The sequence below is a fragment of the Peromyscus californicus genome, unplaced genomic scaffold, assembly GCF_007827085.1.
Source record: "Peromyscus californicus insignis strain IS unplaced genomic scaffold, ASM782708v3 Scaffold_4__1_contigs__length_199733344, whole genome shotgun sequence".
In the NCBI taxonomy this organism is placed as follows: domain Eukaryota; kingdom Metazoa; phylum Chordata; class Mammalia; order Rodentia; family Cricetidae; genus Peromyscus; species Peromyscus californicus.
In genome coordinates, this window is record NW_026294562.1 from 165,042,702 (window position 1) to 165,069,863 (window position 27,162).

The window sequence follows — 27,162 nt, forward strand, 5'->3', positions numbered from 1 at the left end:
AACAATTGCATGTGGCATCATTTTGTATGATCTCTAACTTTTCTGCACATTTGAAACCATTTTGAAATCTGAACTGTATTAGAAAGCATTTTAAATGAACCTACAATTCAATCTCCTAGAACTTGTTATTGAGCTTCTGGTTTGGGATCATGAACTCGGGCTTACAAATACTACAGAATGATCTCTGAATGAGTTCACAATTGCTTAATCCAACAACCTTTGACTGGTTGTTACAATATGCATTTCTTCTTATCAGTAGCTAGTTTTACAATGAACTCTGGAATGTTAATGATTTCTTTTGACTGCAGTATAAATACTACCTCCCAAGATTTGCTACAAGCTGAACAGGTGGCTAAAGCTGGAAATCTAACAGTAACTACAAAGAGTTTTTCACCATGTCAGACTACCTTTGGTTTGAAGGAATACCTTTCCCTGCTGTAGGGTTTGCAAAAGAAATACTTCAAGAAGCTTGTCATAAGTTTGTGATCAGAGATGAAGACACAGTCATACTGACTTATCCCAAATCAGGTAAGAACTGTGAGTGAGAATGATCCTGAAGTGTATGAAGGTTAGGTTTTTGATTCTCATTGATTTGGGCAATGAGTGGAGTGCTCTTTATATCTGATACATAAAATGTTTGTTAGCATGGAGAGCTGTGTGTGAGTGTATTTTCACTCAGAGAAAGACCTCTAGCCAGATATGTGTGGGCAGAAGATCAGTCAAGCCATGAGAGCAATGTCAGTGAATCCTAAAGTAGACTCTGGCATTGTTCTGTCTCTGTGTGGAAGAGAGAGTAGAAAAGGGAGAATGATGAAAATAAACAGAAGAAGTAACATCAAGATATAAAGACATGAATGCAAGAATAAGTGGAGAGAGGACAATGTCAGGTAGAAGAATTACCATGGACCTTGTCCAGGTAGAGGAAAGAGTTCCAAAACTCATGGCAGCAAAAATAGGCATCATGGGTTTTGGGGGAGGGGAGTTTGCTGGGTGGCAAAAGCACTGAACATTGGGTAATTGTTACGTTGCTGACATTGAAAGTGCAATAACATGGAAAAGTCAAGGGCAGGGGAATGCAAGAAAAAGATTCACATAATAGTCCAGAGACAATGCCGTAGAAATATTCATTGAACAACAAGCATGTAGACACAAATACAACTGTGTATGCTAAATAGACACAAGAGGATTTATTCACATTAAAGAGAAGCAGTACACATACACACACTGCAGCATGGATACATCTCAACAGCATTGTATTAAATGACAGGAGCCAAGCTCAGGGACAGATTCCATGACTGCATCCCTGCGAAATATCTGAGGTAGTCAAAATCACAGTATCAGACTGTAGAATGATGATGGCACAGGACTGCAGGTGATGTTCAGGTAGAGTTTATGGAGTATCATCTTAGATTTTACAAGTCAAGCATTGGGAATATACTAGATGAATATACTTTGCACCATATAGAAATTGTGAACACCACGGGTCTGTGTGCTTGGAAACAGTTGCACTGTAAATTGTATGGTTGTATATTCTACTTGAGGCTTTTCTGCAAGTACTGTTGAAATAGTGACCATCATTTTTCCTTATTCTTCAGGAACTAACTGGCTGGTTCAGATGGTCTGCTTGATTCAGACCAAGGGGAATCCCAAGTGGGTCCAATCTGTGCCTGTCTGGGATCGTTCACCCTGGTTAGAGTCAGAAGAAGGATATAAAGCATTAATAAACAAGGAAGGACCACGCCTCATCAGTTCTCACCTTCCCTTCCATCTTTTCCCCAAGTCTTTCTTCAGTTCCAAGGCCAAGGTCAGTGTCCAGTGGTTGAGAAAGTTTTTACAAAATGCTCGTTGAACTTATTCTAATATGACAGGCCCTAGAGATATTGGTGAAATGCACTCTGATTGTGTAAGTTGGGGAAGGGAAGCTGGTATTCACACACATAGGTGATGTATTCACACACATAGGTGATGCTATTGTGTCCCCTCCTCAGACTACATCAGAGTACCAGGATATCAACCACCACACAGTGCTCCTTGTTAAATAAATATAAGAAAGAAAGTAAAATACCAAATAGAGCATTCAGAAATTATACACAGGTCAAACATGGTTCAAACTCAAATGTACAGTGGATAATAATGTTTGCTGTCATCAAAGTCAATTACTTAATCTTGATTCTACACATAGCTAATGCCCTGGGAGTGAATCACTCAAGACACAGCTGCTTATAGGGGAAGCAGCCTGACCAGGTGTCAGTGCTATAATTATGGAGATTGTTCAGCAGTTATGGCTCATCTGTAGCCACTGGGTCTTGCTGTGTCTATCTGTTCATTGAGATCAGTAGTCATAGGATTCATCCACATTACTGATAGAGGATCTCCAGAAGGGATCAGAGAGATACACGTTCTGATCTATTATAGTTTCTAGTACATAAGAAAGTCTTCTGGAAGTTTCTGCACCACAAAACTTTAAAGTATTTTATGATTAAACTACAAAAACAAATATATAATTATTATATCTCTTGAAAATATCACAACAAAAATTGTGATCATTCACTTATATTATGTGTGTTATGTGGATTTGGCAAATTCTTGGCTGGAGAAAGTGAAGCCTAAAGGGGTGAATTCAAGTATAATGTTTCAAAGATCATTGGTACAAAATGTGAATTTTCATTTATTAAAATTATTTATTTTAAAATTATTTCTTTTATTTTTGAGATTATAATATAAAAACATACATCATTTCCTCTTCTTCCTCCCTCCAAGCTTTCCTTCTTTCTCTCTTTCAAATTTATGGTCTCTTGTTTCATTAATTTTGTTACAGCTCTATATGTATCTACATATTTCTCAAAATTTAAATAAAACCTGCTCAGTCTATACACTGTTACTTGTATGTGTGTTTTCAGGGCTGAGATTGGTATTGGATGACCGATCGTTATGCTTTTCCCAGAGGAAGCCTACGTATCCCACTATCACGTTTCTTAGTTGACTGAAGCTCTTTATTTTCATGGTTCAGTGACACACTGCACCATGGACTTCTGCACCATGATTCTTTTGAAAGTTATATTTGGTAGTTACAGTTATGGAAAACAATTAGTTTTTCATATTGCAAATAGATTCAGCACTGTACTCATCACTCTATGTATATAAGATGTTCTTCACAGTAGATGGATGGTCTTTCACATTGTAAGTTATTGGTCTTTACAACTATAGAATCAGTCTTAGATTTTTGTTATTGTTGTCATTTTGTTTTTTACAGTATTATTAACCTGAGTCAATTTGCTGTTACATGTTTGTAAATGAAATAAAAACATACAAGAGGATATTCTGACTATACATTTGCACTTACATAAATATTTTGTCCAAATAAAAATAATAAATGGTTTTAGAAACTTCATGGAGATTTGATTGACATTTCATGTAAATTGTGCAAGTTAAAAGGTATGGAATGACTATATTGACCTTCATGTAAATGTTTTTCCATTTAAGGTGATCTACATCATCAGAAATCCCAGAGATATTCTTGTGTCTGGTTATTTTTTCTGGTATAAGACAAACATTGTTAAGAATCCAGAGTCACTGAGAACTTATTTTGAATGGTTCCTCAAAGGAAATGGTGAGTATCCTATTATATATAGGACTTGGGAGAGGATCAGAGACATTTTTAAAGACAAGATGAGATATAGCTCAGGCTGCTCTTGAACTCTCTACATAGACAGGGACAATGTTGATGCTCTGTTCCTCCTGCATCCACCTCTTGATTTCTAGGACTACAAGCAACTACTACCATATTCTGTTTCTTTAATGCTGGGGCTCACACCCATAATACCATCTATGTTATCTAATTTGCTTACATCCCTAGCCTTTAATATATTCTTTAGTCTTCATGTGGCTCCATCTTATCCCTCTACATTCAACCAATTTGTGTCTCCAAGTTTCATCACCATTTTGAATCTAATTATGAAGTCTTCCTCTTTTCATACACCACTGCATAGCAGGGCGTAGTCACAGCTTCCCCCATGACACAGCATCTTAGCAACATTTGGAGTATCTAGTTTTTCCAGTACTAAGGTTTATTTTACAATTTGTGGTGGTTGAATGAGAGGTGCCCTACCTACCATGACATTTGAACACTTGTTTCCCATTTGATGGCACTGTTTCAGAAGATTTATGAAGTACAACCTTTCAGTAAGAATTACGAGTGTGGGCATTGAGAGGTTTAGATTTCTTTTTTATTATTTTTTCATTCATATAAAATTCATATTTTATACACCTGAGCAGTTCCCGTCTCTCCTTTCTTTCCATTTCCTGTGCCATGCTTTGTTGACAACCCACGCTGAGGGCATATCAAATTGACATAGGGCTATGCTCCTCCCCTTGTATTAAAGTGCAGCAAGGCAACCTACTATGAAGAATAGGTTCCTAAAAGTCAGCCAAAGCAATAGGAACATGGGTACCTTATCATCAGGTCCTAGACTAAAAAAATACCTCTCCCTCCAACAGCAACTACTAACTGCCTATTGATGCTAGAAGGAGGAGGTCTCATTAGCCCTGTCCCTAACTACACTTAACTGTTCAGAAAGCCCTAGGAAAGGGGTGATTACTCATGAGCATTTTCTCATTCCTTGACAGAGTATTTGAGGACCCAGTCTTTTGAAGTAATCACAGCTACTATGAGTTAAAGAGTGCTATGGCCATGTAATGTCTAAAAGACAATATTTTACATCATTCTACCCAATATTTAATCTTTTACATCATTTCCATACCATCTTCCTCCATGTTTCTTAAGGTTACATGGGCAGTCTAGAGTATCTCATTTGGGGTAAGTACTGAAGAGGCATTTATTCTCACCATTTTGACCATTTTTTGAGACTTCAAAAAACTACTACTCACTACAAGAAGAATCTTCTTTTTCAAAACTGACAATAAAGATACATAAGGATAAACATAGCTATTTAGAAGATAATTTGATGTGCACATAGAGTCCATTTAGCAGAACAACTGTGACAGCTTCAACAGTATGATCTATTCCCTCTCTGAGGTGGATATTCGACCAAATGCACCACATTTGAACTCTTTATAATCAGAAAAAGATTGGTTACCATGATACCACAATTTCCCTTATTGCACTAGTGGGCATATCTTGTAAGGCTGATTGAAGTATAGATCACAAGTCCAGAGCTGTGTAAGACTCTTGATGATGGTCTCCATTAGACTGCACAACACTTTCTGGTACTATGAAAGCTATTCAGCAGAAAGGCATATTTCAGCCCATTCCCACCTTGCTTTCTTTATGTACTGTGACAAGAATATGAGGATGTGTTCAGAAATAGGTCTTGGCAATTGCTTTTAGGGGTCACTGAAAACAGTGACAATTGCTTTTATTTGAATCCTTAGGCCCTTTCTAGGCAACAAGTCCTAGGGAGTTATCCCAACACTAGCAATGGAGTTTTCATTTAATAGCCTATGAATTCTGGGAGCAGTATTGTTCCTTGACTTAAACTTTTTAATATTTTAATGAGCTTACAAACTGATGAGTTTGGTTAATTTTATCCCTCATCCTCTCAGCCCATCTTCATATTAACCCACTCAATCTCATATTCCCTACCTTCATATTCATACCAGAGGTTTTCTGAAATAGTTCTCTCTTTAAGGTCTATTTCTTCATGTTCCTGTTCTAATGGCCCCTTTCTAGTTTCCTGTCCTTTATATGCACTTCAAGTTAAACTAAGTATTTGTCTAGGATCCTCATATGATAGAACACAATGTTTGTCTATCTGTGCTGGGGTTACCACATTAAGTACATTTTCTGTTCCACCTATTTTACTGAGAATTCCATAACTTCATCTTTGTAACTGAATGAAATTTAATTGTGTATACACATTATAATTTCATTATCTACTTTTCAGTTCGTGGCATGCAGGGTGAACCTGTTTCCTAGCTATTGTGAGTGGAGTGCAATGAACACAGATGTTCAAACACCTGTATAGTTGTACATACCTATGTATATAGGTGATTATCCCTAAAAAGTTTGAGTCTATACCTAACAATCAAACAGCTGGGTCATAGGAATGTTCTCTTTTCAGCTTTGAGTAAATGCCACAATGATTTTAATAATTGTTGTGTCATTTTCTTCTCTCAACAGTGTTTCTCTTTCCCCCAAATTTTCTTTCTTAAAATTAAAAAACTAACCTTTATTATAAAGAAACTTGTAAATAAACAAGAAGATATACCCAAATTAATGAGACTCTAAGTCTGTACAACTTAATGAATTTATATACAGTTAGAATTGGTACTCAAAAGAGAAACTGTGAAGCTTCACAATAAGTGTTACACTTTCAATATCACTTATATTGCACTCATTTTTCCAACACCAAAACCAAAAATCCATGACATAGTTATAACTAGAACACAGTAGCCTGATATTCTCTTTCAATACTCTTATCTATTATCTACATCTACCCTTTCTCATCCCTTTATATTTGGATTCTCTTCTCTTTGCCCTACACTTCAAATATTTGTTGTCATTTGATCTCTGTCTTTACTTTTCTTCATTTTTTTAAATTTTTTAAGAGATGGGGTTTCTCTAATATTATTTGTACTTCTCAGACAATTAATGACATTGAATAACTTAAAAATTCACGTAAGACATATTTTTTTCTTTTTTGGTAACCCTCTTGAGTTCCATGGCCCAGGTTTTGTTTGTTTTCTTTGTGTGTGTGATTCGAGACAGGGTTTCTTTGTGTATTTTTGGTGCCTGACATGGATCTTGCTCTGTAGACCAGGCTGGCCTCAAACTCATAGAGATCCACCTGGCTCTGCCTCCTGAGTGCTGGGATTAAAGGTGTGTGTCACCACCACCCAGCATGGCCCAAGTTTGTTCCAAACAATTTTTTCATAGTGTTGAGGGTTAGTTTTTGTTTTTGTTTGTTTGTTTTTTTTCTTCATAGATACTAGTTATACTTTGTCTGGGAGCATGTGGCTGGCAAAGATTGTCTTTGGTTTTCTAAGCTGCATCTTCACGTGGTTAAAGATTTCCGGTCGTTGATAGAAGTCTCTTAAGTTCCCAAAGTCCAGCTTGCTTATTTGCTGTATTTTCTGAGTATTATTTAGAAAGTCTATAGGTGTGATTCCATTTCAAAGTGGACTTCCTAATTTTTCTTCTGCCAGTTTCAGAGTTTGGGGTCTTCTGTTAAGATTCTTGACACATTTGGAATTAGGGTGAATGAACTTGCATCTGTGTGTGTGTGTGTGTGTGTGTGTGTGTGTGTGTGTGTGTGTACATAAATATGATGTGTGGGTACATGGGAAAGCAAGTGTGCAGGTCAAGGCCAAGAACAACTTACAAGAATGTGTTCTTTCTTTTCATCACGTAGATTTAGGTCATCAGGTTTGATAGTAAATAACTTTTCCTGTTGAGCAATTTAACTACTCTTGGATATATTCCTGATTTTGGTTAGAGAGTATCTTGTTGACAGTTTATTTATGTATGTTCATCATGTATCTTGGTCTTTACTTTTCTTTTTTGTTGACCATTTATCTGTTTTTCATACCGAGATGGATACTTTATAAAAGCACTTTGGTGATGTTCTTTCTTTTACGGAACAGAGCAACAAGCTTTTGTCAAGTTGTCTGAAGGTCTGAGAAAATTCATCTGAACATGATTTTTTTTAAATTTAGACATTGTTTTAAGTACTTCTGCAAACTCATTACTTGTTACAGGCCTCAGTATCTGTATAACATGATTTTTATTTTTCTTTGAGAATTTATCATCATGCACCCCAATCCCACTCATTTTCAGGTCTTCCATACCTGCTCTCCACCCCTCTATCCTCCCCAAAAAATGAAAATAATTTTTTACAAGAAAGAAAGTATGAGTATTGTTCTTTACTGAGTAAGAGATCAGAAGTGGGAAAGATCTCCCATGCTCATGGATATGTAAGATAAATGTAGTAAAAATGGTCATCTTACCAAAAGCAAGCTACAGATTTAACATTATTCCAATCTAAGTTCCAACACACATAACTTGAAGAACAATGCTCAATTTCATATGAGAAAACATAAGAGACAGGATAGTTAAAACAATCCTGTACAATAACAGAACATCCACAGGTATCACCATGTCTGATTTCAAGCTCTACTATAGATTAGTGGTAGTAGAAACTGTATGGTATTGGCGTAAAAACAGAAAAGGGGTTCAGTGTAATTGAACCAAAGACCAAGACATAAATCCACAAAACTACAGACATATGATCTTCAACAGAGAATCAAAAATTATGCAATGGAAAAAAGAAAGCATCCTCAACAAATAGTGGTGATCTAACTGGGTGTCATGATTTAGAAGAAGGCAAACCAATCCATAGTTATCACTTTGCACAGAACTCAAGTCCAAGTAGATGAAAGATCTCAAAGTAAATCCAGATACACAGAATCTGATAGAAGAAAAATGGGGAATAGTTTGAAAGGCACAGGAGACAACTTCCTAAAAAGAACACCAATAGCGCATTCACTAAGATCAACAATTAATAAATGAGACCTCGTGAAACTGAAAATCTTTTATAAAGCAAAGGACACTATCAATAGGTACAAAATTGCAGCCCACAGTTTGAAAAAAAATCCACCATTCTGCATCTGATATAGGGTTAATATTCAAAATACATAAAAGAACTAAAAAACCTAGACACCCACAGGCTAAATAATCCAATTTAAAAATGGTGTACAGATTTAAATAGTGAATTCTCAACAAAGGAAAATAAAATGGCCAAGAAACATATAAACAAATATTCACCATCCTTAGCCAACAGGGAATGCAATTTAAAATGACTCTACAATTCTATATAAACCTGTCAGAATGGCTAAGAACAAAAGCCCAAATAACAGCTCATACTGGAGAAGAGGTAGAGTAAGAGGAACACTCTTCCGTTGCTTATAGGAGTGCAAACTTGTACAACCTCTTTGAAAGTCAGTGTGGCGGTTTCTCAGAAAACTAGCAATCAACCTACCCAAAGACGCAACTATACCGTAACTCCTGGACATATATGCAAAGGATGCTCAAAAACACAACAAGGACCTTTGCTCAACTATGTTCATAGCCACTTTATTTGTAATAGACAGAACATGGAAACCTAGATATCTCTCAACCAAGGAATGATAAAAGAAAATGTGGCAAATTTACACAACAGAGTATTACTCAGCTGTTAAAAGCAAGGACACCAGGAAATTTGGAAGTAAATAGATGGAACCAGAAAAAAATCATCCTGAGTGAGGTAAGCCAGACAGAGAAAGACAAACATGGAATGTACTCACCCATAAGTGAGTCATAGCTGCAATACTGTGATCTACAGACCCTGAGAGACTGGTTAACAAGGAGAATTCATGGGGGCTACACTAAGATATCCATGTAGAGGGGAAATAGAAGAGAATTTGTGCATGATCTGAGGGCAGGTGGGGTTAGGAACAGGAATCATCAGTTTGATGCAGGATAGACGGGGAAAGTACTGAAAGAGACTACTGGAAGAGGCGGGGCATGTCAGGGTTAGGTAAAAACTTGGCACAAGGGAATCCCCAAAGAACCTATCAGGAAGATTCCTTAGACTCCTAGAAATAGCAGATATGTTGTCTGAACTGGCCATCTCCTGTGACCAGATTGGTGCCTAACCCAGTTGTCATGAGAGTCATCCAGCAACTGATGGAAACAGAATCGGACTCCACAAGTGGAGTTCAGAGAATCCTGCAGAAGATGGGGATTGTAGGAGCCACAGGGGTCAAGGACACCACAATAAAACTCACAGAATCAACCTGGACTTACAGGGCTCATAGAGTCTGAACTGCTAACAAACCAGGTTGCCTACATGGGACTGACCTAGGCCCTCTGTTTATGTGTTAGAGCTTTGTAGCTTGGTGCTTTCGTAGGACACCAAACAGTGGGAAAAGGGACTGACTCCAACTCTTTTTACTGGCTTTTGGCACTCTAACCCTCATACTGGGTCAACTTGTCCAGCTTTAATACATGGGGAATTGCTTAGTCTTACAGCAACTTCAAAGGACATGATTTATTGATACTCATTAGAGACCTGCCTTTTCCTAAACAGAAATGGAGAAGGAATAGTTTGAGGGAGGTTAGGGGAAGGTCCTGGGAGGAGAAGAGAGAGGGGAAACTATGGCTGGAATGTTTTATATATATATATATATATATATATATATGTGTGTGTGTGTGTGTGTGTGTGTGTGTGTGTGTGTGTGTGTGTGTGTTAAAAAGGAAAGGAAAAACAAATAAACCAAAAATCAAACCATCTTTTGGACCCCTCTGGGCAAGATATGTTCCTCTATCAATAGAGGGATTCTTCTCTCATACTAGTCAAACATGTTGTGTCTCCAGTTCCAACGTACTTGTGCCATTTTGCTACTCCATTTTTCCCACCTCACCATTACTTATTTGTTCATCATAATGGCCTAGGGCGCTGGGGTGTGTCATGCAGTATACTCTTTTCCCAAACAGTTTTACTTGCAAATGTTCATTGTAATGAGCTGTTGGTCTGGTTCATGGTCTCTGGCTTCTGTTACACAATCAATACTGGACCCTCACCCAGACACCTCCTGGATATCCTAATATTGCTCAGAGTCATGGATCTCCTGTGCCTAGGGCTCTGCAGGACCGGCCCTTTTCACCTTCTCCACCAGGTCATAGATAGAGTTAATGTTGGGGTGAACCAACTCAAAGCCCTAGATCTGAGCCTTGGTGGTAGCTGAATTATTCAGTGCTGGGCTTTGCTATGGTGTCCTCCACCCCAGAGGTGACAGGCAAGGGGCAGGGCCAGTCCTATTTTTAAGGTTCAATTTATTTTGTGTAGAAATGTTTTTCTTGCATGTATGTGTGTTTGTTGCACATGTGTCTGGTGCCCAAAGAGGCTAAAAGAAGGCATTGTGAGTTGTCATGTAGGTACTAGACATTGAATCCTGGTTCTCTACAAGAACAGTGAATGTTTTTAAGTGCTCAGCCTTATCCCCACCTATACTTGATATATTGTTTAAAATGTCATTTTAGTTAAATTTGGGTAATTTTTAATCTATGTAGAAATTAATTTATATGATTTAGATTTTCCAGTTTAGTGGAATGTTCTTAAGGTAAACACTAATAATTTTCTGAATTTCACTGGAACTTGTCATAATGACTCCATTTTCATGTCTTACTGTATTAGCTATGGCATTCATTCTTCCTTTTGGTTAGTTTATCTAAAGTTTGTCAATATTGTTTATATTGTGGAGGGACCAAATCTAATTCATTGACTCTGTGGTTTGTTTTCTTGTTGAGTTGTTTTCATTTCACTAATTTCATTAATGTCAGTGCTTTCTTTCCAGCTCCTGATTTTGGTGTGTAACTTGTTCTTTTTCCAGAACCCTAATATAAATCATTAACTTAATTATTAAACATCTCTTTGATTTCTTAATGTAGGTGTATTGACCTTTGAACATCTCTTTTAGGACTGTTTACATTGCACCTCAAATATTTAGGATGTTGGTTTTAATTTTCATTTTATTGTAGGAGTCTTTTTACTCTTGATTTCTTCAAGAAATCATTCATAATTGTGTTGTGAGTTGTTTGATGTCCATGGGTTTATTTATCTTCTAGAGTTTCTCTTATTTATTTGTGTTCATTTTATTGTTGTTGGGTAGAATATAAGGAAATACCTCCATTTCCCCATATTTGCTCAGACATTCTTTGTGTCATAATATATGATCTATTTTAATGATAGTTTCAGGGGCTACTGAGAATAATTTATATTCTACAATGTTTGGTTAGAATATTCTATAGTGGTCTTTTAAGGCCCATTTACCTTTGATTTAATTTAATTCTGTCTACTTTCTACTGGGATGAAGGGTTAATCATTGAGAATGAAACTACTATGACACTTGGTGAAAGCCTATGGCTTTACATCTAGTAGTATTTTCTGTGTAGAACTAGGTGCACCTGTGTGTGGAATTGTACAGTTCTCTCCATGAACTGTTCCTATAATCAGTAGGAAGTGATATCATTTCTCATTAGATTTGATTTCAAGTCTATTTTGTCAGATTGCACAAGCAACGTTTGCTTGTTTTCAAGCTCCATTGGCCTAGCACATCTTTTTTCTATGATTACATCTCTCTTTTATGATGGAGTACAACACAAAAGTACTTCCTACTTTTTAATTCTAATCTCTTAACCTGTGTCTTTTGATTAAGGAATTGACACCATTAATATTAAGATACTACTGAAATGTGCCTATTGATTATTGTAATTTTGATGATTTTGCCAACATGCTCAAGCTGTTTTCATTTTATTACTTGTTTACCTGTCGTTCTAGTTTGCTTTACATTTTCTGTGACAAAACTTTATTGCTAGAATCAATGTAGGGGAAGAAAGTATTTATCTGGCTTTTACTTTCAGGTCGCAATCTATCTATGGTAGAAGCCAGGGCAGTGTCTCTAAAAGGAACTGAAGCAGAAACCATTTTACTAATCTGTTTGTTAACTTCATCAGTGTTTCATGCTCAGTTAGCTTTCTCATACAACTCATGCCCAGCTACCTTTGCTGTGGGCCAGAACACATTAATCATCAATGAAGACATCTCAAACACCTGGTAACATGCCAATCTGATGGGGATTATATCTTAACTGAGGCTTTCTCAGATAATTCTAGGTTGTGTCAAGTTGACTGGTCAAGTGGCCTTTTGCTTGTTGCAGTCTTAAGGGTACACCCATTTTTCTCTGAACTCTAAAAGACTCCTTTAAATATATTTTGTAGAACTGTGTTGGAGGTCATAAATTCATCTTGCACATTTTTAGCATATAAAGTTTTATATCTCCTTCAGTTATAACAAGTAGCTTTGATGGGTACAGTAGTCTGATTTGTCATTCATTGTCTTTTAGAACTTGAAATACAGCTTTCCAGTTTCTTCTGCTTTTCAAAATCTCAGCTAAATATCTGTTATTCTGGCAGACCTTCCTTTACATTTGACTTCATGTTTTTATCTTTCCAATTTCAATGTATTTTCTTTGTTTAAATATAACATTTTGAGAGGTCTTGTCTATATGTGGTTCTAAATTCTGCCTGTATCTGAATTTGTGTCTGTTCTCCCAAAAAAAACTTAGAAGAGGTTTTGTTTTGCTTACAACTCCAGGTTGCAGTTTATTATTGATAAGATGTTTTGGTAGGAAGTTAAAACACTGTATTCACAGTCAAAATCAGACAACATATTTACTCTTGCTTTCTTGCCTGCAACTAGCTTTCACTTCCCTTATACTTTTTGAACTCCCAAGAGTAGGGAATGATGCTGCCCACAATGTTCTACATTATCAATGAACTATCAGGACACCCTTTCAAAGATATGCTTAGAGCCAATGTAATCTAAATGATTTCTCATTGAAAATCTCTTCCAAGGTGGTTATAGGTTGTGTTAAATAAACACTAAAAGCTACTAAGCACAGCATCTCTTTTCCTAACTACAGGAAATGATCATAAAAATGATTTCTATACATATGAAACTTAGATTTCATCTTTGCATAGGGTGACAGATATCTTGGTGACAGATATTCCACTTCCATCTTCTTATTATATAATCTTTGTTCTTATTGGATTGTCCCAAGTCCTCCATGTAGCATGAATCTTAAAAGGTCTTATTAATAAAATCAAACCTGAGCCAGGTATTGGGGTGAACTGGAAGATCAGAGAACCAGAACAAGACACAGCTACCTCACCTCGCCGGATCCTCAGCTGGTCTTGTTTCCTCAGACTGGAAGCCTCAGTGTCCTCATTTCCAAATGGCTCTCAGCTGAACTGTGCTGCTCAAAAGCCTGGAACCTTAACCAGCCAAATGCTTAACCAGCCAAATGCTTTTAGTTTCTGGTCTTCACACTTTATATATCTTTCTCTTTCTGCCGTCACTCCCTGGGATTAAAGGCTCACTTTCTGGGATTAAAGGTGTTAGTCACCATGCTTGGCTGTATCCTTGAACAGATGGATCTCTGCCTCTGGAATGCTAGGATTGAAGGCATGTGCTACCACTGCCTATCCTAAGTATCTAGTGGCTTTTCTGTTCTCTGACCCCTGATAAGTTTATTAGGGTACACAATATTTTGGGGAACACAATACCAACACATTCTCCACCTTGCCTTCACAATGTACTTTTTTCCTTTAAAAATATCTTATATATTATGATCTGATATGGGTGTCTGCAAAATATCTGTGTGGGTGCACACATCTCAAAGCACATTTGTGAGAACTTGAGAACAATGTTGTGGAGTAAATTGTCTACTTCTGAAACATGTGAATTACAGAGACATCTTGGTCTTCAGGTTTATACGATAAGCACCTTTTTTATGCATTTTTATCTAATAATGCTACCATTCCCATTTATATCTCTATTTACTTCATTTAAATTTATTTGTTTTATAGATTATTTGTGCTAATTTCTACATTTTCTTGTGCAATAAAGTTGTTTTTATAACTGACTCTTCAAAAATATGTCATTAGGGGATGAATAGATACCTCAGTGGTAAAAAGTACTTGAAGATTTTTTAGAGAAGTGGCATTTGTTTCCCAGCACTCACATTAAGTGGCTCAAAAATTTCCATGACTCCAGCTTCAGGGGAACAGACACTCTCCAAATCTCAGTGGGCACACACACACATAGACTCACACTCCTATGAAAATGCACAAACATAGAGAAAAATAAAAAACAAATATTTTAAAAATGATTTCATTAACTACAATTTTCTGGGGCCTTGCATATTACCTGTTTGACCATGTATAACATTCTCTCTCTCTTTCAAAATATTTCTATCTCTCACTTTCCCATTTTCTCTCCTCTTCCCAACCTCTTTCTCTACCAGATGACTTATTCCCCTCACTCTGTTCATTGATGTGATTATTAATGATGTCATAAAACCTTGATTTGTATCATTATTGGATTTCACTCAACAGGTTTTTGTATTGATGGGAATCAATCTTCCCAACATGGTACAAAATACTATTTTTCCCATCTCTGTCACTGAATCTTTGTCTTCATAGCATACTTCACCAGGAGGCAGGTACTTACTTGTCTGCTGACTGAACATTTCTCCCTGTTAAAACTTAGATCTTGTAGTTGTTTGTTGTTGGATACAGCCAATAGGCCTCATCACTTGATACACATCAATTAAAATGTAACACAATAATTAATATCTAGGCTGATTAGTATGGTGCAAACCTGCAATCACAATGTTCATGGGATGGATTCAAGTGGATCAATAGTTCCAGACCATCCTTGACTACATGCCAAGACTGAGGCAGCCTTCTTGACACACCCTCTGCAAACTCAGCCTCCAAATAAACACATATCTTTAATATTACTTCCAAGTCAGAACCACTGTTCTGTTAATTATCAGCCATATTTATCTCATTGGTTTATTTTTGGTGCTTGCACTAACACAGTTTTGGTTTTTTCTTTGTTTTCAGACAGGATCTGTTTTATGCCAGCTTGACTATAAATTATCTGTGTACTGGAAAATGACATTGAACCTCTGGTATTCTCTTGTCTCTACCTCCTGAGTTTTAGTATTGCAGATGTATGCGACCACATTTAGCTTGGCTTTTAGCTTTTCTTTTGACGTTCATAGGTATGTGTGTTTATGATGGTGTGGATACAAACATGTGAATGTGGTTTTTCTTCTGCCAGAGCTTGAGGGTGGAAAACAAACAACAACATCAGGGGTTGAGCCTTAATTTCTACCTGGTTTGAGACAGAGTCTCTTTCTTCTTGTCCATCACTGTTTGTGTCAGATAGCTGGTCCCAAGTTTCGGAGCATTCTCCTGTCTCCACCTCCCATGTCATAGAAGGAGCACTAGGGTAACAAAAAGAGATTGGATCACCATCTTTGAGTCCTACCTGAGGATTCAAACTCAGGTCTCATACATGCAAGGTAAATGCTTTCTACAGAGCCATGACCTGAGCCCAGTTTTTAATCACATTAAGTGTCTTAAATCTGTTATGTATTGTGCAATTCACTTTCTCTCTATTACCTCTCTATAGATCATTAACTCCAACTTTCAATAAAAATTCTGTCATGTGTTGTGCAATTCCCTTTCTCTCTACTATTACTCTGTAGATCATTTGCCTCCTGCTTTCAATCAAATCTTATATTCCTTGAATTCATGCATCCTTCTGCTCTGACCATGGTGTAAATCTTTACTTTTCTCCAGACTTTATTCAGTAAGTTCTTCAGATAATGTTGAACAATCCAAGTGTGCAATGGAGGCTGAGACATGTACAGAAAGCCTTAGACAAAGAACAGTGAAGACACTGTGACTGTTGAGACAACATCAGAGTAGACGCAGAAATGTAAAAGAGGCATTGAGGTAAAGTTTCTGGGCTATGCCTGGAAGGTCTCTAGTTGTCTGGGATTTGGAAACTTGGGTGTTGAGGAGTCACTATTGAGAAGTGATGGAAGCTTAGGGGTGGATGACAGGGTGAGGGGACCTCCATCAGAAAGGGTTAAGAAGTTCTTTAGACTTCATGATAATAAAAAGTCCAAGCCTAGCTAATCTAACACCTCTCTTGCTTACTGTATATGTATGATTGCTTTTCCCTAAAACATGCCTCCATCATTGCAGCCCACCAGGAGGATGTCTCCGTGTGGCATCAGGGGTAAAGCTGTGAGGGGATAGGTTTATGAATGAAAATGATTTACTTAGCTCACTATCTGTGTGTATGTGTCAAATGTCACATTGAATAGTGTAAATACTGGTTTGATTTTTCTTAGTAAAACAGTCTGCCATTTGCCGAAAAGTGAAGAATATCAGACATACCTCACTTTCCTTCTTTATAGTCAATGCTTTCCTCTTCCTGTCACACAGTGCCATACGGATCATGGTTTGAGCACATCTGTGCCTGGCTATCCATGAGAGAAAGAGACAACTTCCTGCTACTGAGTTACGAAGATATGAAAAAGGTAATCATCATTCCTACAGCAATCACAAAGCCTCTCATGAACTCACCCTGGCAGCACCCCTTATTTCTCAAGATCCCCATGTCAGGTTTAGGCTCATGGAAAGCCAATGAAAGTGAAATTATGCCCTATGTCTTTAGTTGACCTGCACCTGGAATTTTCTCTCCAGCCTCCTTATCCATCACCCCCATCTTTACCTTATCCACCCTCGGGAAGGGTGGGGTAGTTTACACTTGTGCTATAGGTATTTTTTAATTCTGTCTATGCAACATATTTAATACACCTAATAGCCCACTCAATTGTCAGTGGCGACTGGGTAAAGCAATTTCATTCCACTGTTGTTCTCAAATGTATGCCAATGACCACTGCACTGCAAGCAGAGGAACAAAGGCAGGAAATCCATCTTTGAATCCTGGGAGAGCACAAGAACTGAAATCACATAAACAGCACTTAGTGATACTCACATCTGACCAGGCATGTACAAGATGCAGCCAGTCAGGGAGGACCGTGTCCTGTGCTCTGCAGTACAGAGAGTTCTGTATGGAAGGCTACAACACACTAGAGATCTCAAAACTCTTAGTAGAGAATGTCTAAAATGTTTCAACATTAAGTAATGACATATGTCTAAATAGACTGATAGTCCATACCATTAGTCAGGTCATTGCAGGTTCCATTTCATTCAAATGCTCCCACAGAGTGATATAAATATGTTTAAGTATTGTACATGTGTCTCGAATATCTCTTATTTTAAAAATCAAAAAAATATTTTGGCAGGGTGTCACATGTGTCTAAACCTAGGTGAAGACAGTTTCAAAGGTTCTAGATCATGGTTGTGTGTATGGTCTGTTTGACATCAACCTTGGCTACAAGAGACAATGTTTCAAAAGACCATTAAGAAAAATAGTGTTAAGTTCATTTATGTATTTTATTTTCATTTAATTAAAGAATACTCCCTCTATCTGTTTGGGAGGCATCCAGGCAGTGGGACCAGATCTTGTGCTCATTACATGAGTTGGCTGTTTGAAACCTGGGACCTATGCAGGATTGTTTGGCTCGGCCTGGGAGGAGGGGACTAGACCTACCTGGACTGAGTCTACCAGGTTGACCTCAGTCTGTGGCTGTGGAGAAGGCTTTGCCCTGGAGGAGATGGGAAAGGGGGGGGGTGTTGGGGGGAAGGTGAGGGGAATGGGAGGGGGGAGAACAAGGGAATCCGTGGCTGATATGTAGAACTGAATTGTATTGCAAAATAAATTAAAATTAAAAAAAAAGAATACTCCCTCTAATGATAGACACATACTAATGACACCAAGCATATAAGCATAAAAATGTTCTCTTATGATCATCAACTCAAAAGTTTAAGTAGTTTGGAAATTATAAGTGAAAGATAACCATAATTTACATATTACAGATAAAGATATCATTTGTACTTTATACTGAACAAGAAAAATTGTACTGAGCATGCAGTCTGTCAGAGAAAACATTTGCCCATCCTTAAAACAGTCCAAAATATTAGTTAAGGAGGAAAAGAAGCAGTGTTACAACCACTGTTTACCTTTTAGAAGTAGAGTCTGTGTTGATGAAGGTTACTGAGAGTTGTAACTATTTGTTTTCATTTTTATTTCACTTATTAAATTGTTTAACGTTTAAAATAATTTTTCAATTTAAATATATTAGATCATATCCTTCCCTCTCACAATTTCTTTCAAATTTTCTACTCCTCCTTATGAACCCAGCCTTAAATACTTTCGAAAAAAACCAAACCAAATCCAAATCAAACAAAATTATCCATGATAAAAGACAAAATAAAACAATACACAAAAAGAAAAAAAATAAAACACTGAACTGTAACCAAATAAAAGTCCCCCCCACACCAAAATGAAAAATACAGTGGAGTCTATTATACATTGTTCAGCTCCTCCTGAACAAGGAGACTGAATTAGAGTGGTTGATATATCCAGTGTCACTGCATTGAAGAAAACTGATTTTCCCTTTCCCAGCAGATAAAAATGAAAGTTGAACTGTTAACCTTTAGCTTAATGGACTGTTTTCATTCATTCATTCATTCTTTCATTCATTCATTCATTCATTCATTCATTTTTAAAAAATATAACAAAATAAAATGCAATATGATAAAACAATATTATCACCCCATATTTGGACAAGATAAACTGCTAGAAGGAAAACAGCACAAGAGAAGGCACAAGCAGAGACTTCATATTTTCAAAGTCGACAAAAATCACCAAAGTGGAAGCCATAACTTATAAGAAGAGGATTAGTGCAGAGTGGTGTGGCACTATGCATGCTGCTCTAGTCTGGGGGCTCATGGTAGCATTTCTTATGCTGATGTAAAAGGCCTTGTTTTTTTTTGGTGTCAAGAGATGTCCATTTGGGACACCGTCCACCTCATTATTAGGTTATACTATTTAGATGGTCTTCATATGTATGTATGTATATATATATATATATATATATATATATATATATATATATATATATATATATATCAGTTCCATCTAATGTCCATTAATTTAGCTGTGTCTCCCCATATTCCCTCCTCAAGTCTCTCTTCTTTCCCCATCCACACTAGGTCCTAACATTCTAGTACTTACCTAGTCATCCATTATTTGCCTATTAAGTTTAGATTTTTTAGCTTAATTTTTAATTGTATAATTATTACATGCTGAGGGGACATTCTTTCCTGATTTAGTCTATTTGATATTCTGTATGCAACTTTTACTTTGATAGGCATCTTGCTGTGGGATGGTCTGTATGGCAAATGTGTTGCTCTGATTGGTTGGTAAATAAAACACTGATTGGCCAGTAGTCAGGCAGAAGGAAGTATAGGTGGGACAAGAAGGAGAATAAAGCTGGGAAGTGGAAGGCTGAGTAAGAGACACTGCCAGCCGCAGCCATGACAAACAGCATGTCGAGATGCCGGTAAGCCACGATCCATGTGGCAAGGTATACATTTATAGAAATGGATTAATTTATGCTGGAAGAACACTTAGCAAGAAGCCTGCCACGGCTATACAGTTTGTAACCAATATAAGTCTCTGTCTTTACTTGGTTGGGTCTGAGCGGCTGTGGGACTGGCAGGAGAGAGAGATTTGTCCTGACTGTGGGCCAGGCAGAAAAACTCTAGCTACAGCATGTCTTTCTTTAGGTTAGGGAAATTTTCTTCTATGATTGTGTTGAAGGTATTTTCTGTGCCTTTGACCTGGCTTTTCTTCATCTTCCACTATTCTTATTATTGATCTTATTATTTCCATAGTGTCCCAGATATCCTGAATGTTTTGTGACAGGATTTTTTTAGATTTAACATTTTCTCTGACAAATTTATACAATTCTTTTATGTTGTCTTCAATGCATGAGATTCTTTCATCCTTTCCTTGTATTCTATTCATGAATTTCACGTCTGAGGTTCCTGTCTGAGTTCCTACGTTTTTCTTTTGTATTTCTTTCAATTTGGGATTTCATGATTTCTACTTTCAGGTCTTGAATGATATTCATTTCCTTCCACTGCTTGTGTTTTCACAGATTTCTTCATGAGATTTATTCCCTTTTTTTCTTTAAGGACCTCTATCATCTCCACACAGGCTATTTTAGGGCCCTTTTCTTCTGCAATTATGTTGGAATATTCAGGGCCTATTGTAGTATGGTGCTAGGCTCTAGTGAAGACATACTGTCCTGCATGCTATTGACTGTGCTTTTAGGCTGGCATCTATGCATCTGGGATTGGGAAAATTGTAATTCCACATGCTGATATCTGGTCTTGTCTTTGCTGGGTTGATTCTTTTTTCCTTCTTTTCTGTTGCTCTGTCTGGTACTTAGGAGAGTGTGGTGGCTGTGTGTTATCTAGTAAGAAATTCTTCTGGGATCCTGATAAGTGTGTCCACTAGGGGTTTCAGGTAATATGTTTCCAGATATAGAAAGCTGACATTTAGGAATGGAGATCATCTAGGAGAGGAGTATAAGCAGATCCACAGAAGAGAAGAGTACAGAGTATTCCACAGGAGCTGCTTAGTCACCTGGAAATGGGACAACTGTGTGCAGTTCATCACAGGAGAAGGTTTGTCTGAATGAGACTGAAGATTGGACTTGGAAGAATGGAAGGAGAGACAAAGATCTGCAGCTAACCTACTTGCTCTCCTGGTTAGAGAGGCAAGTTGGTTCTTAGGTAGTGTCTTCTGGATTTCAAGAGTTGCTAGGACAAAGAAATGAGAAGGGAGAAGGAATTTTGCTTGTTAAAATCTGTGTTATCCACATGAGACAGGGGCATATAGGGGAGGGGACTGCAGCAGGTGTTCTACACAGAGTTTGAAATGAGACTAGGAGACTGGCCTTGGAGGAACAAATGGAGAGGTGAAGATTTACATTTAGCCTAACTGCTTCCCTGTTCAGCTTGGTCTGTTGGTTCCTAGGGAATGCTTAAAGGAGTTCAGGTGTGGGACAAATCAACTCATTGTGGTATGGATGTTAGGAGGGATCTGGGAGACCCATTAGAAATTTGGGTGGCTAAGGCAGGTGTTTTGCTGCAGAGCTGGGGGCAACACAGGGAGATTGGACTCAAAGGAATGAGGAGGGTGAAGAGCTGTAGTTAGCTTACCTCTTCCCTGGCCACAGTGGTCTGTGGATTTGCAAGGAGTGAGGTTAAAAAACCTAGATGATGAGAGATGCCGTAGATTATCTGTGGCATAACTGGGGATGCCACAGGGCAATTGGATCTGAAGGAGCACAGGGAAAGGTAAAAATCTGAAGTCAGCCTACCTTCTTCCCTGCCAGGTATTGTTGGAATCTTAAACAGTCTTATTAATAGTAAACTCTGAGCCAGATATTGGGGTAAAAACTGATATCAGAGAAGCAGAGTAAGCCACAGCCAATCTCACCTAGCAAACACCTCAGCCAATCCTGGAATCCTCTGAGTCCTCACCCAAAAAGCCTCAGCCAAAAAGAGCCTTTAGTTCCTGTCTCCGTGTGCCTTATATAACTTTCTTCATGTGCCATATTACTTTTTGGGATTAAAGAAATGTGTGCTTCTCAAGCAAAGGCATGAGATCTTAGGTGCTGGGATTAAAGGTGTGTGCCACCAGTGTCTGGCTCTTTTTTCCCCTACACTGAGTCAATGTCATGTAGTCCAGGGTGCTCTTGAACTCACAGAGATGCTAACAGATCTCTGCCTCCAAAGTGCTAGTATTAAAGGTTTATGCTACCACTTCCTGGCCTCTATGTCTGATCTAGAGGCTGGCTCTGTCCTCTGATCCTCAGGTGAGTTTAATTAGGGTGCACATTCTATCACATTTCCCACTTTTGTCTAAAATTATAGAAGATGATTAAACTCATATAAGAAAAAGTAAATACAATATGTACAATAAGTATATACAATATATATAGTCAAGAATTACATTAACAATGTCCAGTCCATTAACATTTGACAGATTCAGAGAAAATATTCATTATTTGTCCTATTTTGTTGTGTCCAAAATGTTGTACCTAAGCCACATCCTATCCTAACTTGTATTACCAAGCAGATACTATCTTTTGATGTCTTTCAAACTTACATACTTTACAACTCTTTAGTGAGTTTCTTTTCTGGATTAGTTAACAAAAAAACTATAACTATAACTATAACTATAACTATCTAATCTTAAACTCCCTCAGAGAACCAAGAAGGAAATAATATTACCTAAAGTTAGCAGGAAGTACAAGCATGCAACAACTAAAAAATGTGAGAAATGATAGAAACAGCCGATTGCCTGGACAGTCACCCAAGGTTTCTCCACCACATTGGGGCATCCATCTTCAGCTTACAGGCCTAGCATATTTGAGAGACTCATCTGTAACTCAGGATTTTCAAAAGGGCCTTCCTACCTTGTCCTGGCAAGGTTCAACTGTACTTTGTTTTGTACCCTGCTTCTTCATTTGGACATTATAATGTCAGCAGTTGAAGCAAGGGCACTTTCTTGCCCAGTGACTAACTTTTTGTTACAATTGTATGTACAGTATGTTCCAACAAAATTAATCTCAAATTTGTATTAATATACAAAATTTGTATACAATATACAAAAATCAAATCCAATGTAATATATTTAAAACTAGTAGTTGCTTTTTAAAAGTAGATTCAGTTATCTACCAATTTATCCTATTATTTCTATATCTCTCTTTTTTAGAGAGGATTCAGTAAACTACCTCTAATCTATATCTTCTTTTTATCTTTTTCAGAGTAAATTCAATAATCTATACTTTTATCTTATCATTTTTAAAATTTTTAGAGTAGATTCAATATCTTATTTTTAATTTTGTAATTTAATTTAATTTTACATATCAGTCATGGATTCCCTTGTTCTCCCCACTAACCCCCGCTTCCTCCCAGCCCTCTGCCCATTCACATCTCCTCCAGGGCAAAGACTCCCCTGAGGATTGAGTTAAACTTGGTAGATTCAGTCCAGGCAGGTCCAGTCCCCTCCTCCCAGGCTGAACCAAGTGTCCCTGTATAAGCCCCAGGTTTCAAACAGCCAACTCATGCAATGAGCACAGGACCTGGTCCCACTGCCTGGATGCCTCCTAAACAGTTCAAGCTAATCAACTGTCTCACTTATCCAGAGGGCCTGATCCAGTTGGGGGCTCCTCAGCTATTGGTTCATAGTTCATGTGTTTCCATTCATTTGGCTATTTGTCCCTGTGCATTATCCAACCTTGGTCTCAACAGTTCTCACTCATACAAACCCTCCTCTTTCTCACCAATTGGACTCCTGGAGCTACACCTGGGGCCTGGCGGTGGATCTCTGCATCCGGTTCCCTCAGTAATTGGATGGGGTTTCTAGCACAACAATTAGGGGAGAGGGAGATCCCAGCTAGATCAAGAACAGAGAGGGAGAACAAAGAATAAGAGACCATGATAAATGAAGACCACATGAGAACAGGAAGAAGAAAATGCTAGAGAGGCCCACAGAAATCCACAAAGATACCTCCACAATAGACTACTGGCAATGGTCGAGAGACAGCCCAAACTGACCTACTCTGGTGATAGGATGGCCAAACACCCTAATTGTCTTGCTAGATTCAATATCTTATCATTTCTATATAATATGTTTCTATATCATATCCAATTTACTTCTTTTAGAAAGAGATTGACTATAACCAACCACAATTTTTAACCAACCCCTAAACAGAAAAACATCCATAATCCATATTTTTGGAAAGTGCCATTGTTTTCTAGGCTTCTTCCTACTGATTGAGAGCACTGGTAGTCTTATGGGAACATAAAGAAGATTTGAGATTATTGTCAAATCCTGATTGGAGTAGTCTGTGAGGCTGCATCATCTTAATTAGCCATCTCTATATTGTCTGCGGCAGTTTTCAGTCCAAAGCCAATCTTTGGGTAGTGTTTGTCAGCTTGGTGGAATTACCATGTCCTGATAGATACATTATTGTGGGGCCCTATCATGTTTTTGGAGACTTCAAAGTTGCTGTTGGGCATGGCCATGGTCCACTGCAGGAAACTGATAGAGAGTGAAACACAAAATCATATACAGGAAGCTAGATGAAGCCATTTTTATAGAATTAGTTATTAACTTATATGACCATTAATATCACTGACAAAAATTTAATATATATGTATATATATATATACTAATCTTATAAATTTTAATATAAAATTCATATTTTAAGAAAAGTTTTAAAGAGTCAAAACAAAACCAAAGGATCATGAGATTAATAGCAATACAATAGTCCCTTAATTTTGGTTTTTCTTCTGTCCCATATCAGGTGGCTCTTCTGACATGACAGAGAGATTTTACATTTTCGTTTAACAAACATGCTTGACTTTAGAGAAGAAGAGAAGCACATACCAATTCCAAAACCAGCTTTGATTTTTAATTGAACTGTGACAACATGAAGACCACTAGTGCTATGTATCTGTAGAGAACAGCAGCAGCAAACATTTAGGAAGACTAACGGAACTTTATCCTATTAGATATGTATTATACCAATAAGCCAATTTACTCTTTTACTTGAGAATTTTTTTTTGGATGATTTATCCTTTTTCTTCAGATGTCTCATTTGTTCAGTGTTCTTCAGATTCCTTAGCCTTCATTCTTCTGAAAGACAAAAACAAAACCCTGCCCTAATCCTAACTTTGGGGAGTTTCCATTTTCAAATGTTTATCAAATTTGATTTATGGTTTCTCCTTAATTTTTTGTTTTGTTTTCTAAAGCTGTAATTTTTATTTTCTTTTCTGTTTTTTTTTTGTTTGTTTGTTTTGTTTTTCGAGACAGGGTTTCTCTGTGTAGCTTTGCACCTTTCCTAGAACTCACTTGGTAGCCCAGGCTGGCCTTGAACTCACAGAGATCCACCTGGCTCAGCTTCCCAAGTGCTGGGATTAAAGGCGTGCACCACCCCCCCCCCCCCCCCGTCTTTTCTATGGCTATTTTATCACTCCAAGCAGTGTGGATTTTTACAATAAGCATTAGGTTCTTTAATTGTTCTAGAAAGGAATTTACTACAGGATTACAGGAAAGGATTCAATGGAATTTGACATGGGGGCCTGCAAGAGACCTCTCAGGAAGTTCCATAATGGCAAAGGCAAGGGATTACCTTGCCTGTCCCTTGTTGATCTACATTCATTAGTTCAATGTCTGCCTTTGCCACACCATCTGCATAATCCAGAAGGGAGGGGTGTTCTGTTGGGGTTATTCCTTGAAAAAACATTATTTCTAGGACTGATCTGTTTACAGTCTCATTTTAGGCGACCTTGTTTACCACAATTAAAACATTTAACATTACTATTTTTCTTCAAACCTCTGAAAATCACCTCTCCTACTAAGCATCATCATGGTCATGAGATTTAATATATATTGTATGTCAGATCCATTCCTCCAATGGTGCTAATCTTGTCTTTAACAGCTTAATTGCCATTTTGTATTGTGCATTGGCATTTTCAAAAGCCAGAGATTCAATTATTATCTCTCTAGCTTCTGAATTTGGTATCATTCTTTTTACTGCTGAAATCAGTCTTTTTAAAAAATCAGTGAAGGTTTCTTTTGGGCCCTGTATAACCTTAGTAAATGACTCAATTTTCTTTCCTACTTCTTCCATTCTGTCCCAAGTATTCAAGACTGCCATTCAGCATAAAGCCAGGGTGTGGTCATCATAAAAAGTTTGTCTTTGTATGTCAGCATTATCTCCTTCTCCAAGAAGTTGATCTTGGGAAATTTCCATACCTCTAGAACTACTTCAATGTTTAATTGTCTTAGTCTCATCTTTCCACCACACCCTCTGTTATAATTGGAGTCCAGCCTCTAAACTGCTGTACCAAATCTCTCCAGTCTTGGGGGATAATTTTATTACAAGTTGATCACAAGTTTAACATCTGCTTCATGAAAGATGAGTTGATGCCTAAGAGACTGTTGCTCCTAAGAATTTCCTCAAACCTAACATATGCAGAGGAGTCAAGTCAGCTCTTACACAGCCTTGAGGATATCTATCACTGGGTAGTTCCTGTAAGGTTATTACATAGAATAAGATTGGCTATATGAAAGTCCTAGGCTGTTTCTCTCTAACCTTATAATGCAATGTTAAGTTTGGTTCTACATTAAATTCTTCTGTCTGGGTATGAATATTTCTGTGATCTGTTTTAATAAGTTTTTATAAAACTTGTATCTTGACACTCATATTAACCAACTTTATTAATGATAAAAGAGAAATGATCAAAAATAATATTTATAATTGACGTTATGTAAATCCCATCAGCATTAATTATCCTTTCATTTAATTGGTCCATTTTCAGACTATCAGTTGTATTATCATACAGAGACCAAAATCTCTCCATTGTAAAAATACTTCCAATTTTCTCATGTGAGAAAAACTTCAATTAAGTAATTCGTCCTTAAAAATCCCAATTGACTCACCAAATCTGCTGACAATGACATTCAGATGACAATGTGGCCCCTGGTGAGGGGGCCAAGAGAAAGCTATAACCCACCCAGCAAGAAAAGGACAAAAGATCCAACTGTTTTCATGGGGGAAGTTTTCCAAAGTGGCTAGCTCCTGCGTTTTTGGAGCCCCCAAACCTGTGGAGTTTGCTGCAGAGGCTGCAACAAACCTTAGCCAGCTGATTAGGGAGTCCAGCCCACATAGGGTGGAGGCTCTGGCTATGTGCAGCTGAGGCCTGAGCAGGGAACTGCAAGGCCACAGGCCAGAGGCTTTTTC

The 27,162-nt window shown here is 37.5% G+C and overlaps 1 protein-coding gene across 2 annotated transcripts in view; it reads left to right on the forward strand.

The window, feature by feature from the left end:
• Window positions 1-395: 395 nt before the first annotated feature.
• The window catches only part of LOC128094700 (sulfotransferase 2A1-like), a 33,139-nt gene continuing 6,372 nt past the window's right edge, over window positions 396-27,162 (forward strand). Inside the window, exons 1-4 of one of the 2 annotated variants that reach the window (XM_052713189.1) lie at window positions 396-528; window positions 1,596-1,804; window positions 3,484-3,610; window positions 16,865-16,959. In XM_052713189.1, coding sequence (XP_052569149.1) covers window positions 396-528; window positions 1,596-1,804; window positions 3,484-3,610; window positions 16,865-16,959 — 564 coding nt within the window. The remainder of the gene's footprint in view (window positions 529-1,595; window positions 1,805-3,483; window positions 3,611-16,864; window positions 16,960-27,162) is intronic. The other variant, XM_052713190.1, reaches the window with a different exon arrangement.